The sequence below is a fragment of the Macrosteles quadrilineatus genome, unplaced genomic scaffold (assembly GCF_028750875.1).
Source record: "Macrosteles quadrilineatus isolate MER2022 unplaced genomic scaffold, UCM_ALF_1.0 Scaffold_2__2_contigs__length_208266976, whole genome shotgun sequence".
NCBI lineage: Eukaryota > Metazoa > Arthropoda > Insecta > Hemiptera > Cicadellidae > Macrosteles > Macrosteles quadrilineatus.
In genome coordinates, this window is record NW_026542595.1 from 85,708,401 (window position 1) to 85,726,468 (window position 18,068).

General features: G+C 36.0%; 1 protein-coding gene across 1 annotated transcript; it reads left to right on the top strand.

The window, feature by feature from the left end:
• The first annotated feature begins 4,238 nt into the window (after positions 1-4,238).
• LOC128984527 (uncharacterized) lies at positions 4,239-11,018 on the top strand. Its single transcript, XM_054403858.1, has 5 exons — positions 4,239-4,252; positions 4,941-5,070; positions 5,617-5,809; positions 8,322-9,556; positions 10,767-11,018. The coding sequence occupies exons 1-5, from the start codon at positions 4,239-4,241 to the stop codon at positions 11,016-11,018; spliced, it is 1,824 nt and encodes a 607-aa protein (XP_054259833.1).
• The last annotated feature ends 7,050 nt before the right edge of the window (positions 11,019-18,068 follow it).

Genomic DNA, 18,068 nt, shown 5'->3' on the forward strand with positions numbered 1-18,068 from the left:
CGCTGAAACGCGTGATTAAGTCTCTACTGCGTTTACTAACTCAAACTGACATAATATGTTTATTTTCCTGAGAATTTAAATACAGTAGTTATAGAAATCAGAAGAGCAGAATATTTTAGAGCAAAGGTTAGGGGCTATGACCCCTTCAAGCAAATAGTATGTATACTCATTAATTCTGATATTGTTACAAATTTGTTTGTAATAACTATTAAAAATACTTAGTTTAAGTTAGCGTTTATAAAATATAGATGAACTGTGTCCCTTCAAGCAACTAGTAGAATGTAGAAGGCTAGAGAGAGAAAACGATCAAGGTCCAAAAATCCTAAATTTTATATTATTGACATATTTTGATTCCTTATGAGGAATAGTAAAACCACGTGCAACGTCTACAGCGTAAAAACGATCAGGGTCCGAAATATAGCGCAAAGAAAAATGGGTATGCTGAGAAGTAACGATCAAGGTCCATCGGCTACAGCGAAGTAACGAACAATGTCCAAGCGAGCGACAGTGGAGGGGGACATGCGCCCGTCACAACAGCTCAGTCAGCTGATGAGTGGCTGGTAGCCGGTGGCAGAGTTGTTTATGTGCTAGTGACACGGTGTTTTTATGTTGTAGTGGGTAGTTTTCGACATTGGAAATGAGTGATAGTGGTAGTGTAAGTGAAGAAATGTGCGAGTAGGTGTTAACTTGAACTCAGTGAAGAAAAAACGTAAGTATGGATCAATGTTTGAAGCTGCTAAACGGATGAGAAATACAACACACGAAACGGGGGAAGAATGTCACTGTAAGAGATTAAAATGTTTTTCACATGTTGATAAAAATGCCCGGAATATACTGATACGAGACTTTAACAACTTAAGTGATAGAAATTCTCAAAACTCGTACTTAGCTGGTTTAATTTCTGTTGAACATATTAAGCGTAGGAGACCCAGATAGGACATTACCGAAGCTAATTTACATGACTTTAGCTATTCCTATTAAGTGCGGGTTACGAAAGAAAATAAGATTGAGGAGATTCCTGTTTGTTTTAATGCTTTTAAAACAAGCATTTTTTGGCATTACAAACCGACGTTTGCAGTTCATTAAAAGTAGTTTAGGAAAGATAGGTATGCCACCTATTGACAAAAGGGGAAAACGTGAGAACCGGGGGAAAAATAAATTACCCAATGATACTTGTATTGCCCTAAACAAGTTTTTCACGTCCTTAAAAGGCCGCAAGGCTCATTACAGTCCAAAGGACACACACAAAATTTATCTGTCTGAGCATCTAAATAGAAAAAAAAACTACTAGGTATGTTTCTGCAAAAAATTTTGGAATAGAAGTATCGTATGAAAAATTTAGAGAAGAGTTTGATAAGTGCAACATTGGATTTGGATATCCAAGATCCGACACGGCAGTTCGATCAGGGCTTCGAGCCATATTCACAGAAGAACATAATGCAGTGTGTGAACTGCTCAGTGAAAGGCGGAATTGCAAAGGGCCCCTTTGGAATCAATCTTCAAACTGTGCTGTCTTTTTCCACAGAGGGTCTCAAACACATTGAGCATGCATATGTTCAGCAACTAGCGACATATGAAAACGGCGTGGCGAACGACGCACTTCCCTCAGCGTCCTTCGCAAATGATCGGAGAATCGCACAGCCCACCACTCTCCTCGTGGCAGGAAGATACAGTGTGGAGGAATTCCTAAGAAGGGTCAGCCATGCCGTTCCGACCCCAGATGAAAACGCTGGTGAACATGAGGAGGATGAAGACATAGCTATTGTACAAAATAGCAATGACTTGCCAGCTCTTCCACCACCACCTCCCCCGATTTAAAGTAGAACAGAAGAAACCAGTAGGGATAATTATGTTAAGGAGACCGGTAGGACCTTGGTACATGCTTTACCACCGACATAATAGGACCATTACCCCGATGTAAAAGGGAAATAAATTTGCATTGGTTATCCAGGATAATTTTTCAAAATGGGTTGAAGTTACTCCGTTGAAACCGCAACTGCTAAACAAGTATTTGAAAAGTTTAAAGATTATTTTATTAAGATATGGAGCTACCAAAATGCTACGATGCGACAATGGCACTCAATTTACTGCTAACATTTTCAAACAGATGGCAGATGAATGGAATATTAAATTGGAATATACAGCCCCTTACAGCCCACAATCTAATCCTACAGAAAGAGATAATCGTGTACTAAAGACGATCATTTCTCAGTATGATCACAAAACCTCGGATCAGAATTTACAGAAATTCAGATTTGAATTCAAGGTTTGACAAAGACGAAATCACGACCATCACGGCACACGCGAAAGACTTGAAACCCTTTATTGACTAAATTACAAACATACACATAGGCTAACACTTTGACTTTCTCAATTTCAATTGTGACCACATAGTATTGTAACAATTTGTGTTAACTATTGAACTAAATTTGTATCTGCACGTTGCATGGATTTTGGTTGCAAGGGTGTCCGGCGGAACGAGAAAAAATTCTATCTTAAAAATCACAACTGAAAAACGGATGGCACTAGAAGAAATTCGGGGATCGATGACCCTCAATCAATAATCCTATAAATCACTAGTGTGGCCTTGGTTTACTCCTGCCCGATCAATTTTGGATTTAGGCGTTCGACACCTTCCTGTACGTTGTGTACAAACAGGGTCGGACACCAGGGTTAAAAACTGGCATCGGGGAACAAATATATTTAACCGTGACATAATTAATATTCTTTCCTGTCCACATCCCTGAAGAAAACCATTGGAAGAAAAATCTAAAATCGCTCATCATTGCTGGTCCGAAAATCATCGTATGAATTTTGAAGAGGCAAAAATTGTCCATAAGGAACCTCATTTTTTCAAACGTAAACTCATTGAAGCCTCATACATTAAATTAGCAGACCAACCAATCAGTCAGTCATCGGTTGAAATAAGGCCACTTTGGCTACCCATTTTGAACAAGGAACTAAAGGATAGGGAACTTAATTGTTCAATAAATAGGGAAATAACGAGTTCTCCTCAAAATTCGCACGTTATGTTAACTCGTAGTAAAACTCGTGATATGAATAAACATAATTAACACCCATCTTGCGGCATCGTACATCGCTCCGCCATTTTGTTGGTTTTACTTTTCCAGGGACCGGAAGCCATTTCTGTTGTCTCCGTGTTTCCGATTGGTCAGCCATGTTGGTTCAGTCTCATTGGTGGAGTCATAGCGTACGGTGTTGTTAGTGTTCCATTGTGTGAGTTTTTTGTACGTAAACCTTTTATAGATTATAGTGTTTTGTGATTTGTTATTAATTGCATGTTGTATCATGACTTTAGGTTGGCAAGATGGTGGAGGAGAGTGAGGACGCCCCTTGTGCTGTATGTAAAGTTGTGATTCCTAGTGATGGAAAAGGACTATTTTGTGATGGATTTTGTAAATTATGGTTTCATCCATCATGTGTAAATGTATCAGATACGAGATATGAGCTTATTAATGAGATACAAGAAGACATTAAGTGGTACTGCTCAACCTGTGTGCTGAAGATAGACTGGTTAGTCACTAAAGTGTGGGATACGGACGATTTGTTAAATTTGAGATCAATTGTTGACAACTTAGTGGGGCTTGTAAAAGGAGTGATAAATGACAATTTAGAACTAAATAAGCGAATGGACTCTTTAGCTGATGGAAATGTAAGGTTAAGCAATACAATACTGTCACTGTCGTCTGCAGACGGGAGTAAACAGGAATTAGCAATGTCGAACATTTCAGGGTTTTGTGGTTCTTCCTCTTCCTCTCTCCGGCAGAGTGCAAAAAACGCTGTCGACGATATGACTTTCGATCAAACGATCGGTGAACCAATGACTTCCAATGCTCTATGCAATGGCAAAGATGAATTAACAAATAATTTAGTTGGCGTTGACGGAGACTTGCAATTGCAACCTAAAGTCGGTGACGGTGACTTGCATTCTAGAAACCCAAAACATTCGAGACATAACCAACAACGAGAAAATAGTTCTTATTCAAACAAAAGTAGAATTTATACCAACTCTTCTGACTGGACAGAAGTCAGAAATAATAAAAGGCGCTTTAATAATAGAAAGTATCCAGCAACCATTACTTATAATGAGAAGAAATCTGAAACCATAGTTAGGCCTATGGATTCTGAGGATAAGGCTCATGCTCATGGTATGTCGAAGCCCAAGGCTTATAACGAGGCTGTAAAAGGTAGGCCTACTATAAGAAATAAAGTTGTGCATGGGACTCAAGAGGTAAGTGAAGACAATTTGCTTAAACCAGCTCAGAGAATGATGTGGCTTTTTCTGACAGGCATGGACATTTCGGTAACTTCGGACTCAATCTTAAAATATTTGAGAAGTTTAAAAGAAAATGCCAATTTTCAGTGTCAAATTATAGTGTCAAGGTATGACAGTTATCGCTCTTTCAAGGTAGGTGTACCTTTCGATCTTGGTGAGGAATTCATGCATCCTAACCTCTGGCCCGTAGGGAGTAAGATTGGGAGATATCGCCCCCCTAGGACAAACCGTTGGGATAGGGCTGGTCAAGACAATTTTTTAGGCCCAGTATCAAACAGGACTATAGAAACCAGGGATCACCCAAAATAAATCAAGTTATCAAGCTACTATCAGTAAACATACAGGGTCTTAAATGTAAACTTGGTGATTTGGAGCTTTTTATGAATGACTGTGACATTAATGTTGCTTGCCTCTGTGAACATTTTTTAAGAAATGATGAAGCTGAATTTTATATACCGAGTGGTTACCAATTAGGAAACAATTTTTGTCGTTCCAATCTATCAAGAGGTGGAGTTGGAATACTTGTTGCTAAGGACATTCTGTTTAAAAAAATTGATTTGAATCAATTTTGTTTAGAACTCGACTTTGAAGTCACTGCGGTTGAACTACCTCATTTTAACCTAATTGTTGTGTCATTATATAGATCGCCTATGGGTAATGTAGACATTTTCTTGCGGTCTTTGGAAGATATGCTAGCTTTCCTAGTCAGTAGGGGAAGTACAAGTAAACTCATGATTGGTGGCGATTTCAATGCGGACTTTGACATCACAACTGTAAAGCCTAGTGTTACAAACTTTTTGAATATACTTAGACAGTTTAATCTTTTTTGTGCAAATGACAAACCTACTAGAGGCGCAGCGTGTCTTGACAATGTTCTAACCAATGTTAATTCTTCAGACTATAAAATAAGTGTTGTAAACCCGTTGTTAGGGGACCATGATGCGTTAATACTGGAACATTCTCAAATTTCTGCGGAACGTCAACTTCAGAAAGACGGCGAAGTATGGACCAGAAGATTCACGCCTGTTATGGTTGATAACCTTATTATGAACCTTAGCACTGTCAGTTGGGACTTGGTTTTTGACCCTAATTTATCTGCTGAAGAAAGTTTCAATCTGTTCTGGGACTGTTTTTTCTCTAATTTTAATGATTGTTTTCCTTTGGTGAAGAAGAAGGTGTTTAAAAATAGAACTCTCAAAAATAAAGTTAACTGGTACACCCCAGAGCTGGAAAAAATGAAAAAATTAATACTGTTTTATCAAGATGTGTATAAAATGTATGGTAATGAGGACATTCTTTTTTTATCCAAAAATCTAAAGGGCAAGTATCGCACTGCTATCCGAGAAGCAAAGAAGAGAAAAAACGAAGAACTCATCGAGAGGTCTACCAATAAGTGCAAGACTGCTTGGTCGGTAATTAACTCAGCTGCTGGGAGGTCCACGCAGAAAAATATGTCAGCGCTATCCCCTGATGACTACAGCTCCTACTTCTCCACGGCGGTGGAAGAAATCTGTGAGAAAGTGAATGTGTCAAAAAGCATTGCTCATCAAATGGTGGCAAAAAGTGCTCAACCTGTGTTTGATTTTAAATTCACAATGGTATCAGAATTAGATGTTTTAAATGTGATTGTGTCGTTAAAAAATTCTGATACTAGAGATGCGTATGGGTTAACGAGTAATTTATTGAAAAATGTTTGCTCTGTTATTTTAAGTCCTTTCACTTATTGTATAAATCGCTGTCTCATAGAGGGTGTTTTTCCATCGTTTATGAAATTGTCAAGGGTTGTCCCGGTGTACAAAAAAGGGGACAAAAATTTGCCTAGCAGTTACCGACCCATTTCATGTATTTCTACAATGGCTAAAGTTATGGAAAAAATAGTCAAAAACCAAGTATGTAATTTTTTTGAACATAGTAATCTGTTTAGTAACTGTCAATTTGCTTATAGGTTAGGTCTTTCATCAACTTTAGCGGTGGATCATGTTGTAAATAATCTTTTAAACGCTTTAGAGGATAGGTGCTTTGCTCAGATCACCTTATGTGATCTGAGTAAAGCGTTTGACTGTGTTAATCATCCCATTCTTGTAGACAAATTAGCTCATTATGGATTTCAAGGCTGTGAATTAGATTTATTTGTGTCATATCTTAGTAATCGTAGGCAAATGGTTGAGGTCAATGGTATTACATCGCAAGTCACTCATGTTAATTTTGGAGTTCCGCAAGGTTCAATTTTGGGCCCCATCTTATTTTTAATACTTATGAATGATCTATCTGTTAATGTTTCTTGTAGTGATGTCACAATCTATGCAGACGACACAACACTGTTCTGTAGCCACAGTGACTTAGGGCAGTTGCACTGCCTATCAGAAAATGCCTTAGGAGAATCGACTGAGTGGTTCTCTGCAAATGGCTTGCTTTTAAATGTTGACAAAACTGACAATTTATTGGTTTCAACCCATGACATCTGTGATTTTAGTTCTGTTAAGCTTTTAGGTATATATATTGACAATAGGCTGTCTTGGCAGCATCATATTGATTTTATCTGTACAAGGTTATCCAGAGTCAAATGCTTATTAAGTAGTTTAAGGAATCATGTCACTAATAGCTATTTGAAATTAGCCTATTTTGCATTTTTTGAGAGCATCATAAGATTTGGTATTGTGATTTGGGGTAATGGAGTAGGTATTGGTAAGGTGTTATTGATACAGAAAAAAGTCATTAGAATTGTTACTGGTGCCAAAAGATTAGATCATTGTAAATCTCTGTTCATAGAATCTAGTATATTAACTGTTGTAAATCTGTATATTTATGAAGTCTCCATTTTTGTGAAAAAGAACTCAAACAAACATGTTTTAAGAGGAAATGTCCATAGCCACTTAACTAGAAATAGAAATTTTATTGATGTAAGTAGAGTAAGACTGTCTAGATCTCAAAACTATCATACCCACTTGGGGATCAAAATATTTAACATGTTTCCAGTTGATTTTCGTGCATTGCCCTTAAATGAATTTTCAAAAAAACTGCTCTCTTGGTGTAAAGCTAATCCTATGTACAAGTTAAGTGATTTCTTCAATTTACAATTTGTAAACAAAGACTTAAATTTTATAGTTGTTTATAAATAATGTTTCTATTGTTAGATTGACGATGTCTATTGTAATTCTTGTGAATTAATTAATGACTAATAAACTTGTCTATTGTCTATTGTCTATTGTCTATTGACTGCTATACAGTGCATATTTTTTGACTACTACCCTCGGTAGTGTATTCCAACTTAGGTTGGGCGTTTGTGTATTGTTAGTTGTAATGTGTTAGTTAAGTTTTTTCACCTGAAGACGGGATCAGATTCCAGATCCCGAAACGTTGTGTATTGTTTTTTTTACATTCGTGATGGAAAATGTCCGCAATAAACCTTTGAACAACATTAACTCACCATCACCAACAATGAACTTCAAACAAAGAATTGATTCTCGGTACGGACCCGGAGTAAGTAATCAAATAAGTGAATTGGAACAAATGCATTTAAAATTGGCTAATCACACAAACCATTTGACCTTTCTTGTGAAATGCAAACGTGAAAATTTGATACCTAAAGGTTTTTACCTAAAGCCTCCTTACAAAAGTTTCAAAGCCAGCAAAATAATGTCTTTAGCTTCTAAATCTCTAATCAATGAAAGAATTGAACACCACCGTTTAGAAAAAAGACTTCTGAAAAGCTCTATTGAGAACAAAAAAGCTGAATTGGCACTAATAATAGGTTCTGATTTTCAAAACATTTTTCAAAGCATACAAAATAGGTTCAACAAAGAATCGGAAAATGTGAAGGCTAGGCAAAAGGCTAAACTACAACATCTCAGACCTCCCGATAACATTGATAGGAATACTCAAATTTCACAGTGTGATGATGCAAAAAACCAAGTTGTGAATCTGTCTTCTAAAGTTCTAAACCCAGTTGAGATTTCTGTTTTGAGCAGAGGGCTAAATTTTTCCGTTGTGCCTAAATCAGTTAAAACGCTGGATTTTGTGACAGGGATTGAGTCTGCTGTTTCTCAGTTACCTGAGTCTCAGGGGGATCAGTTCCGTTGTGAAGCTAGTATTTTACTAAAGAAAATTCCTACTCCTAAACCTAATCTTAGTAAAGAGGAAACCAAAGCAGTATCAGTCCTTGGGAAAGACGGTACTGTAAAGATTTTGCCCGCGGATAAAGGGAATGCCACGGTAGTTCTTGATACTTTGACATACGAAGAAAAAATGTTAGAAACTTTGCAATCTGGCCAATACACCCAATTGAAAAAAGACCCCACAGAAACTTTCGAGCGTAAAATCGCTAGTACTCTAAGAAAACACAAAAAGTTTTTTAGCGACAAACAAAGGACTCGGTTGACACCACACCATTCCAAAATTCCACACATGTACGGGTTACCTAAGATCCACAAACCTAACGTTCCTCTGAGACCAATAGTTAGCTCCCGTGATTCTGCTTGTAGGGAATTGTCTAAAGTCCTTCTGGACATTTTAAAGCCTTTAGTAGGAAACACTGATTCGTTTATCAAAAACTCCAAAGATTTTGTAGAAAAGTCTAAATCTATCGTACTGGCTGATACTGACAAGCTGGTCAGCTTCGATGTTGAAAGTCTGTTTACGAATGTCCCCGTTTCGGAAACCCTAAAAATAATTGAGACCCGTCTCACAAACGACGATACTTTAGCAAACAGAACTAAACTCCCTGTTAACGTCATAATGGAACTTTTGGAGTTGTGTACTCAATGTAACTATTTCCAATTAGAGGGTAAATTATACCGTCAAGATGAGGGTATGGCCATGGGGTCACCATTGTCACCTATCTTTGCCAACATCTTTATGGAGGAGTTTGAGCAAAAAGCTTTGGCTTCAGCTCGGCTCAAACCGAGGATATGGTGGAGATATGTCGATGACACTTTCGTGGTTTTCCCTCATGGAGATGATAAATTGAATGAGTTTTTAGAGCATCTTAATAGTGTTTCATCCTCCATAAAACTAACCATGGAGGTGGAATCACAAAACAAACTCCCCTTTTTGGACGTGTGCGTAGAAAAGCATTTGAACAGTCTTAGAACATCTGTTTACAGAAAAAAGACACACACAGGGCAGTATCTAAACTTTCAATCAAACCACCAAATTTCTGTCAAGGAGGGGGTTGCTTACTCTCTGTTTGACAGGGCTAAGAGCATTTGCTCCAATCAGGATGAGTTAAAGGATGAAATTAAGAAAGTAGAACAGGATTTGGCTAGTAACGGATACCCTCGATCCATTATAAACAAATGCAAGAAAGATAGGGCTACGCGTGAACCTTTACAAAATCGCAAGGAAAAACTCGTCCACATGTCAATCCCGTATGTGTCAGGACTGTCGGAAAAAATCAGAAGGGTTGCTAGGAAATTTAATGTGCAAACAGCATTTAGGACACAAAACACACTTAGGCAGAGTCTCGTCAAAACAAAACCCAAAAATGACACTCAGGATACTAAAAACTGTGTTTACAGAATAAATTGCAATGATTGTTCCAGGCCTTACTATGGCGAGACAAAAAGACCGTTGAACATTAGAATCAAAGAACACAGAGAAAACACCAAAAAAGGTTTAGTGGAAAAATCTAAGATCGCTCATCATTGCTGGTCCGAAAATCATCGTATGAATTTTGAAGAGGCAAAAATTGTCCATAAGGAACCTCATTTTTTCAAACGTAAACTCATTGAAGCCTCATACATTAAATTAGCAGACCAACCAATCAGTCAGTCATCGGTTGAAATAAGGCCACTTTGGCTACCCATTTTGAACAAGGAACTAAAGGATAGGGAACTTAATTGTTCAATAAATAGGGAAATAACGAGTTCTCCTCAAAATTCGCACGTTATGTTAACTCGTAGTAAAACTCGTGATATGAATAAACATAATTAACACCCATCTTGCGGCATCGTACATCGCTCCGCCATTTTGTTGGTTTTACTTTTCCAGGGACCGGAAGCCATTTCTGTTGTCTCCGTGTTTCCGATTGGTCAGCCATGTTGGTTCAGTCTCATTGGTGGAGTCATAGCGTACGGTGTTGTTAGTGTTCCATTGTGTGAGTTTTTTGTACGTAAACCTTTTATAGATTATAGTGTTTTGTGATTTGTTATTAATTGCATGTTGTATCATGACTTGACTGCTATACAGTGCATATTTTTTGACTACTACCCTCGGTAGTGTATTCCAACTTAGGTTGGGCGTTTGTGTATTGTTAGTTGTAATGTGTTAGTTAAGTTTTTTCACCTGAAGACGGGATCAGATTCCAGATCCCGAAACGTTGTGTATTGTTTTTTTTTACATTCGTGATGGAAAATGTCCGCAATAAACCTTTGAACAACAAAACCATTAGGTTTTAATCGTAGCATGGCCGAAGCAAAAAGTGTTACAGGAATTCGACTCATTAGGGAGAGCTCGGCCAACCATCCTCTAGGATATTTTGTGCTACTTGGAGCGGCTGGCCCAGGTGTTTCGGTGGAATTTTCGCGCCCCAGAATGGGCTCTTACTGAGAAGGCCCCCTGCATGCAACAGCCCACAGGCAGCGTAGATTGTGGAGTGTACGACTGCTTGTACACAGACAGAGCAAATCGCAACGGAGACGTCAGTGACGGATCTGGGAGCGTTGGATGGTGTTGCGTCGCGGAAGAGAATGGCACCAGCTCTGCGAAGATCGGAACTAATTAGAGATTAGGAGCAACTTCTAATCAAGGATGGAAGTGTCCGCACTATTGACCACCCAGTAGCGCCCAGTCACTCAGGTATATTTTGATAGTTATCTCCAATTATTATCAAAACATTCCAGAGTGACCCTAATGTAAATCAACATCTGGAATTTTGTTGTTGTTAATTATGACTTGAAATGCCAGTTAAATATACCAGCTTCCATTGAGGTATTCCAACCTCTAGATGACATCTGATATCGAAGACATTTCAGAAGGCATCTTTTACCAACGACTGAAACAGACGTACCATTTAGGACGACAAGACCTTCTTTCGATTTCAAACACAGACGGAGTTCCTGTGTTCAAAAGCTCCAAATCGCAACTTTGGTCACTTCAGTTAGCCTGACATGAACACGTTCTTGAAACCATTTACAGAATACCTTCAGCAGCGTCAAAGTTTTGGTTTTTAATGTTGTGTGCCAAACACCATGAAGGTTGTGAGTTCAAAGGTGTTTGCCACAATTGCGTGTTTAGATGCAGTAACGAGAGCTTCCGTCGGAAACTTCCACCAATTTAATGGTGAATATGAATGTATGTGTGAAAAAAAGGAGGAAGTCATTCCCTGTGGTCAAGGCACATCTAGAATTTACAGATAAGAAGATTCTTTGTTGAGGACACACAATCTATTTTGGAAAGTGGCCAGGAAGCAGTTGATAGTGGCAAGGTAATTAAAAGGGTAAAAGGGCCGTCAATACCCGGCAATGTGTTTAATTTAAATCTTGCAGAAACTTTTGTTCCTGACTACATGCACTGTGTCCTTTTCGGAGTGGTAAGGCAATTTCCTATTCCTTTGGTTAAACCCAGCCAACAAAGGAAACCCATGGTGCCTCCTCCAGTAAAAAGGTTCAGCTGGATAATTCATTGTCCAAAGTGAAACCTCCACAGGATCCCGCGCAATGTGGAACTGAGGAAATATTGGAAAGCCTCTGAGTATCGGGCCCGGCTTCTGTTTTATTCTGCCCCAGCACTTTCTCAGGTACTAACACAAAAAAATTCAACCACTGCTTCTTTTAGTGTTCTCCATGTTCACGCTGCTGCAAGAAAAACCCTCCAATCTTGAAATCGAGCTTTGCACCGTGCTCCTAGGAATGTTTTGAAGCAGTGTAGAAGATTTGTATAACCAAGAACAATTAACATTTAATGTCCACCCGCTTAGTCATCTGCCACTTAGTGTTGAACGATGGGGTCCCTTATGGGCAACATCGGCTTTCAGTTTTGAAAATAATAATGTGCTGAAACTAAAACTAATTCGTAGGACCCAGCAAATAAACATGCAGATTGCTAATACGTTTTATTTATTTTATTTTGAAAACTGAGTTTATTAATAAACTTTGCCTATTAGACACAGTAAAAAAAACTTAAATTTACGATATAAATAACATGTAACATAGATTAATAACGTTGTCCATATAAATGATTTTGAATGATTTTACATGATTCTTTTAGCACTTTTATGACTATTTCATTTTTTAATTTTGATGGAAGATTATATTTTTTTTTAAATTCGTCAAAAAATGTTGTAATAGTCCCTCTTGCACCAATCATTATGCCAATTACTGATATTGAATTTAGATTATATTTGTTTCTTAAATAAGTTTCACATTTACTATAAATTTTCCTCTTTTCTTCATCTACTTCTAGGGGTTGGTTTGATGATGTTTCGAACCTTATTGTTGGATCAATTACAATTCCACTTTTAGATTTTGTATCATAAATTAAAATGTCCAATCTTCTGTTCGATCCACCATCTTCAGTGCAATGTATTTCTCCTACTACTTGCCAGCCTTTTTTTTCGTAGTTCTTCTGCGATCATTGCTCTTACAGCATGGTGTCTTGCATTACGCAGTAAGGCACCAAAGGGACAAGAGCCAAGGACATGCGGAAGGGTTTCAGTCTCCTTGCAATGTCTGCAAAGGGTTCCATCCTGGCTTCGCCCTGGTACGCTGCGTACTGGTACAACACCAGATATCATTTTTAATGAAGTGATCCATTCTCCTGTAGTAAGGCCATTTTTTAAATAAATCCATGTGTTGCTACTAGGCACTTCTTTGAATAATTCTATTCCTCTACCTTTACATGGTAATTTAGACTTATATTTTTAAATTATATTATTGATTACTGATATTGAATTTAGATTATATTTGTTTCTTAAATAAGTTTCACATTTACTATAAATTTTCCTCTTTTCTTCATCTACTTCTAGGGGTTGGTTTGATGATGTTTCGAACCTTATTGTTGGATCAATTACAATTCCACTTTTAGATTTTGTATCATAAATTAAAATGTCCAATCTTCTGTTCGATCCACCATCTTCAGTGCAATGTAATGAATATTATACAGTACGTTAATGGTCTGTGCGTATTACAATCTGGAATTGAAGGTAATAACCATGGTGATAGGAAACCTAAAGTCTTAATTTTGGCAAACCCTTAAAATCAAAACCCCAACTATCGATTATAGAAAAACATCAGCTCTCAAATAATTTGTCTTATGAGTTTACCAATATTCAGTTCTTTTCAAAATGTACCATTGGTAAAACCTTGTTCACCTCACAAGCATATATTAAATCATTAAAACTCAACAATAGAACTGTAATGCATCAGCTATTAGTTAACTCTACGTTGGTTTCATTTATAGGGTACATTAAGTTTTTTCCTCTTTTTTTCAAAAAGGATGACCTGTCAGTTGATGTTTTTATTATTCAACGAATTTTTTTTTTATTCAACATTATCTATATTTAACATTATTATAGCAGTGTACTAAATAATACGCATATACAGTAATGAAAACAATGATATTACAACTTTTGCATCAAATAATAGCCTAGCTAGTAAATATATTTTGTCATTATAAAAATACACATCATTATTATTTTGTTTTAATTATATATATATATATATATTATATAATAGTTAATATATATATTATACAGTACGTTAATGGTCTGTGCGTATTACAATCTGGAATTGAAGGTAATAACCATGGTGATAGGAAACCTAAAGTCTTAATTTTGGCAAACCCTTAAAATCAAAACCCCAACTATCGATTATAGAAAAACATCAGCTCTCAAATAATTTGTCTTGTGAGTTTACCAATATTCAGTTCTTTTCAAAATGTACCATTGGTAAAACCTTGTTCACCTCACAAGCATATATTAAATCATTAAAACGCAACAATAGAACTGTAATGCATCAGCTATTAGTTAACTCTACATTGGTTTCATTTATAGGGTACATTAAGTTTTTTCCTCTTTTTTTCAAAAAGGATGACCTGTCAGTTGATGTTTTTTGTTTGGTGGAGAGACACGAAATAAAAAAATGTTTTTCAAATTAGAGAATTTATAATGTCAAAATACATCATGTAATCCAAATTAAGCCAGATTCTTATTTATTAGACATTGTGTCAGTTAATAATATAGAGAAGAAGTAAGTTGTCTTAAACAATGAGTTGGTTGCCTACTTTCCGAATGCTTATAAATGTAACCTCTAAACAGTAATTAGCCTAACACAGCATATGTCAGTTGAAAATAATTGTTACTTTGGCATTGATTTCCTCAACACACTAAATAATATCCTGCTATTTAACTGATGTAAACACACATTCTAATAAAACATAATAAATTGTATACTTTTGTAATACAATCTATTATATATATAATTCAGTTTTGAAAATCTTTGTACAACTAAATATAGAGTTCTACTGGACCGATTTTATTAATTAATGGGTCGTTGGAAAGCTTGATTCGTGTAGATTTGCAAATAATTATGAAAGTTGGTTTTTGTTATGATTTATGGTGAAAACCTTCAAAAAAACATGTTTTCCATAAGAAATACATTGAAAACGGTGTTTTTCACAGTTTTTATTTGGGTGAGACTTTTGGCTGTCTTTTTGAGTGTTTCCAAGAAGTATATGGTATCAATTTGTAGGAAATTTTATTCTCTTTCAGAATATCACCTTCCACTTTGGTCGATTTCCTTACCATTCAAAAGTTATTTGCAAAAAAGCTAAGCAACCTCCGAATTCATAGTAATGAGAAAATACAGAGTTAGGGATATTTTTGTTAAACTTTTTTAAAAGTACATTTTTAAAGTGCAAATGTCAAAAAAGGTACTAATGTCGGTAATGTACCATGTTCTCGACAGCACAAATGTTGAGGTATATCTTTCTTGTGGTAAAGATATAACCCCATTGTTTAAAAAATGTTTATTAACATTCTGTAATATTTTACTGAATAATTATAGTAAAATGAAAAAAAAAACAACGAACAATCGAGGAAGGAAAGAAGTGTGCCAAAAAACGTAAGCTAGATAAGCTTTGTAATAAGAGTTGATAAAAGATTGTCTTGTACAGATTAAAAACAAGTTAAGACTGAAATTGTTTTTTTTTATTCAACATTATCTATATTTAACATTATTATAGCAGTGTACTAAATAATACGCATATACAGTAATAAAAACAATGATATTACAACTTTTGCATCAAATAATAGCCTAGCTAGTAAATATATTTTGTCATTATAATAATACACATCATTATTATACGAATAAAAAAATAGCTAGTCACTACGCTACACTAACATAAAACATCACTGCAAAATTCTATTATTAGGTATGTTTCTGCAAAATAAATGTTGGAATAGAAGTATCGTATGAAAAATTTAGAGAAGAGTTTGATAAGTGCAACATTGGATTTGGATATCCAAGATCCGACACGTGCAATAATGCACTCAAAGTCCAAGAGGGAAGTATTAATGAGGAAATTTCTAGAACTGTTGATCCTAACGAATTGTAAGATTTACAAAAGAAGTTAAATAAGCTACACACTGAAATGGAATTACACAAACGAAGAGCAGATTAATTTTATAGTCTTAAAAGATCTGATAGACTTAAAGCACAGAAATCTGACAGTTTGAAGCTATAACAATAGATTATGGAAGAAATCTACCACTTCCAAACATAACAACCCACGATGTTTATTACAAAAGACAGCTCTCTTTTTATTTGTTTAACATACATGTACTCTCTGATGGAGCATCAATTTCTTTTACACATACGACGAGACAGTTGCAAAGAAAGGGTCCAACGAAGTAGTCTCTATGGTTCACCATTTTTTAATGAATGATTTAAACCCCAATTTACGTGAGATACACATATTTTGTGACTCGTGCGAAGGGCAAAATAAAAATTTTACTTTTATAAGGTTCATGCACAACATGACAACAATCGTTAAGCGATTTGACACTATAATTGTCACCTACCCCATTCGTGGCCATTCGTATCTAGAGTGCGGCAAGAATATGTCACTCATCAAGAATGCAACCCCTGCAGAGACCCCTAATGACTGGCGGGATGCAATAAAAGAAGCAAGGGTAAAACCAAGTCCCTTTGAAGTAGTGGAATGTACTACCGATACGTTTAAAGCCTGGGAAGAGGCACTTAAAGGCGGCTACTTGAAAAAGTTCCACGCAAAAACTCAAAAGGTTAGACAACTGAGAATAACTTCAGACCGCACACAAGTAGTAGAACATAGAGACACATACAGTGGCGCCTACGTATCAACTGTTATTTAAAAAAACCTGAAAAGAAAAGCAAACCTGGAAGAAAAGCAAACCTGGAGAGAAAAGCAAACCTGGAGAGATAAGCAATGGCACTGAAACATTTTCTGCTACTCAGTTTCTTCAGACAGTCAAACCAGAAAATTTACATATGGGTCGGATTCCACTGAAAAAAGAAAAGTATAAAGACTTGCAAGCATTGAAACCATTCTGCCGACCTGACACACAAGAGTTTTTTGATGCACTCCTAGTAGTGTCACCTGAAATGACAGTCGCACCTGAGGAGCGAGACAGTGACTTTTAAGGTAGGTTTATAACTATAGACCTTTATTATAATATTAGATTATAGTGTCTATAAATTTTGTTGGCTAAACAGTAAAAGGTTTGTTTTATTTTAGGTCGAATCAGCGCCCAAAAATAATGGCAAATTGAAGAAATAATGATAACCTACATTCGTCACAATACTGAAGTTATACTTTACAATAACCAGGGATGTCACCACAAATTGTGCATTACAAAACCTATTCATTATAACTTATACCATAAAAAAGAATTGTAAATCTTTTAATTAATATTACAAGTAATAATATTATAAAATCTCAATGTTTTTATTTTGATTCAAAAACTAAAGAGAAATAATAACGATCAATGTCCAAGCATTATTTTAATATATATTTATATATGTATATATATATATAAGTATATATGTCCAAGCACAATTATCAACAATAAGTGCTATAATATTGTAATAATAGTTATAAAAAACAACTAAACCAATTGTAAAAAGGAATGATTTGGTTATAAACTTTAAAAAGTGTTTCCTGTAAAATCTAAAATTTTGGACATTGATCGTCCTTTCTCTGGATCCTTCGTATACTCCTTACTACTGAACTTGTTACAAATTTGTTTTTAATAACTATTCAAATGCTTAGTTAAGGTTAGTGTTTATAAAATATACATGAAATGTGTATTCATCCTAACACAATCACAACCCCAACCCGGCTTACAATAAAAATTTGACTTTCTGCTATTATAAAAGTCTTGTTTTCAATTATGTGATTTGAATCCTTGATTCCAATTCAGTTTACACCGGTATACGGGCATTCTTTAATAAAACTCTGTAACGAAAACCAAGGGCATAAATTAAAATTTGTCTCCGAGTGTCAACTGCTCGGACAGAGTCTGTCCCTTGCTACCTGTGCGGTCGGTCATCTTTGTTAGAACAGGCCTGTTTTTTAAATGTTTAATTGTTTTATGTATTTATTCGTGTCCGTACTGTGTTTATTTATTCTTCTGACGATGTTAACAACTGATCAACTCTACACTATGTACCTGAAGCTGACGATGGTGTTTTAACACCGAAACATGTCCTGAATTGACATATTTTATTGAGCTGTGACGGGAATTACGTAAGTTATTTAGTCTTACATTATGTCCAACAGCTCAGGGGCTACACAC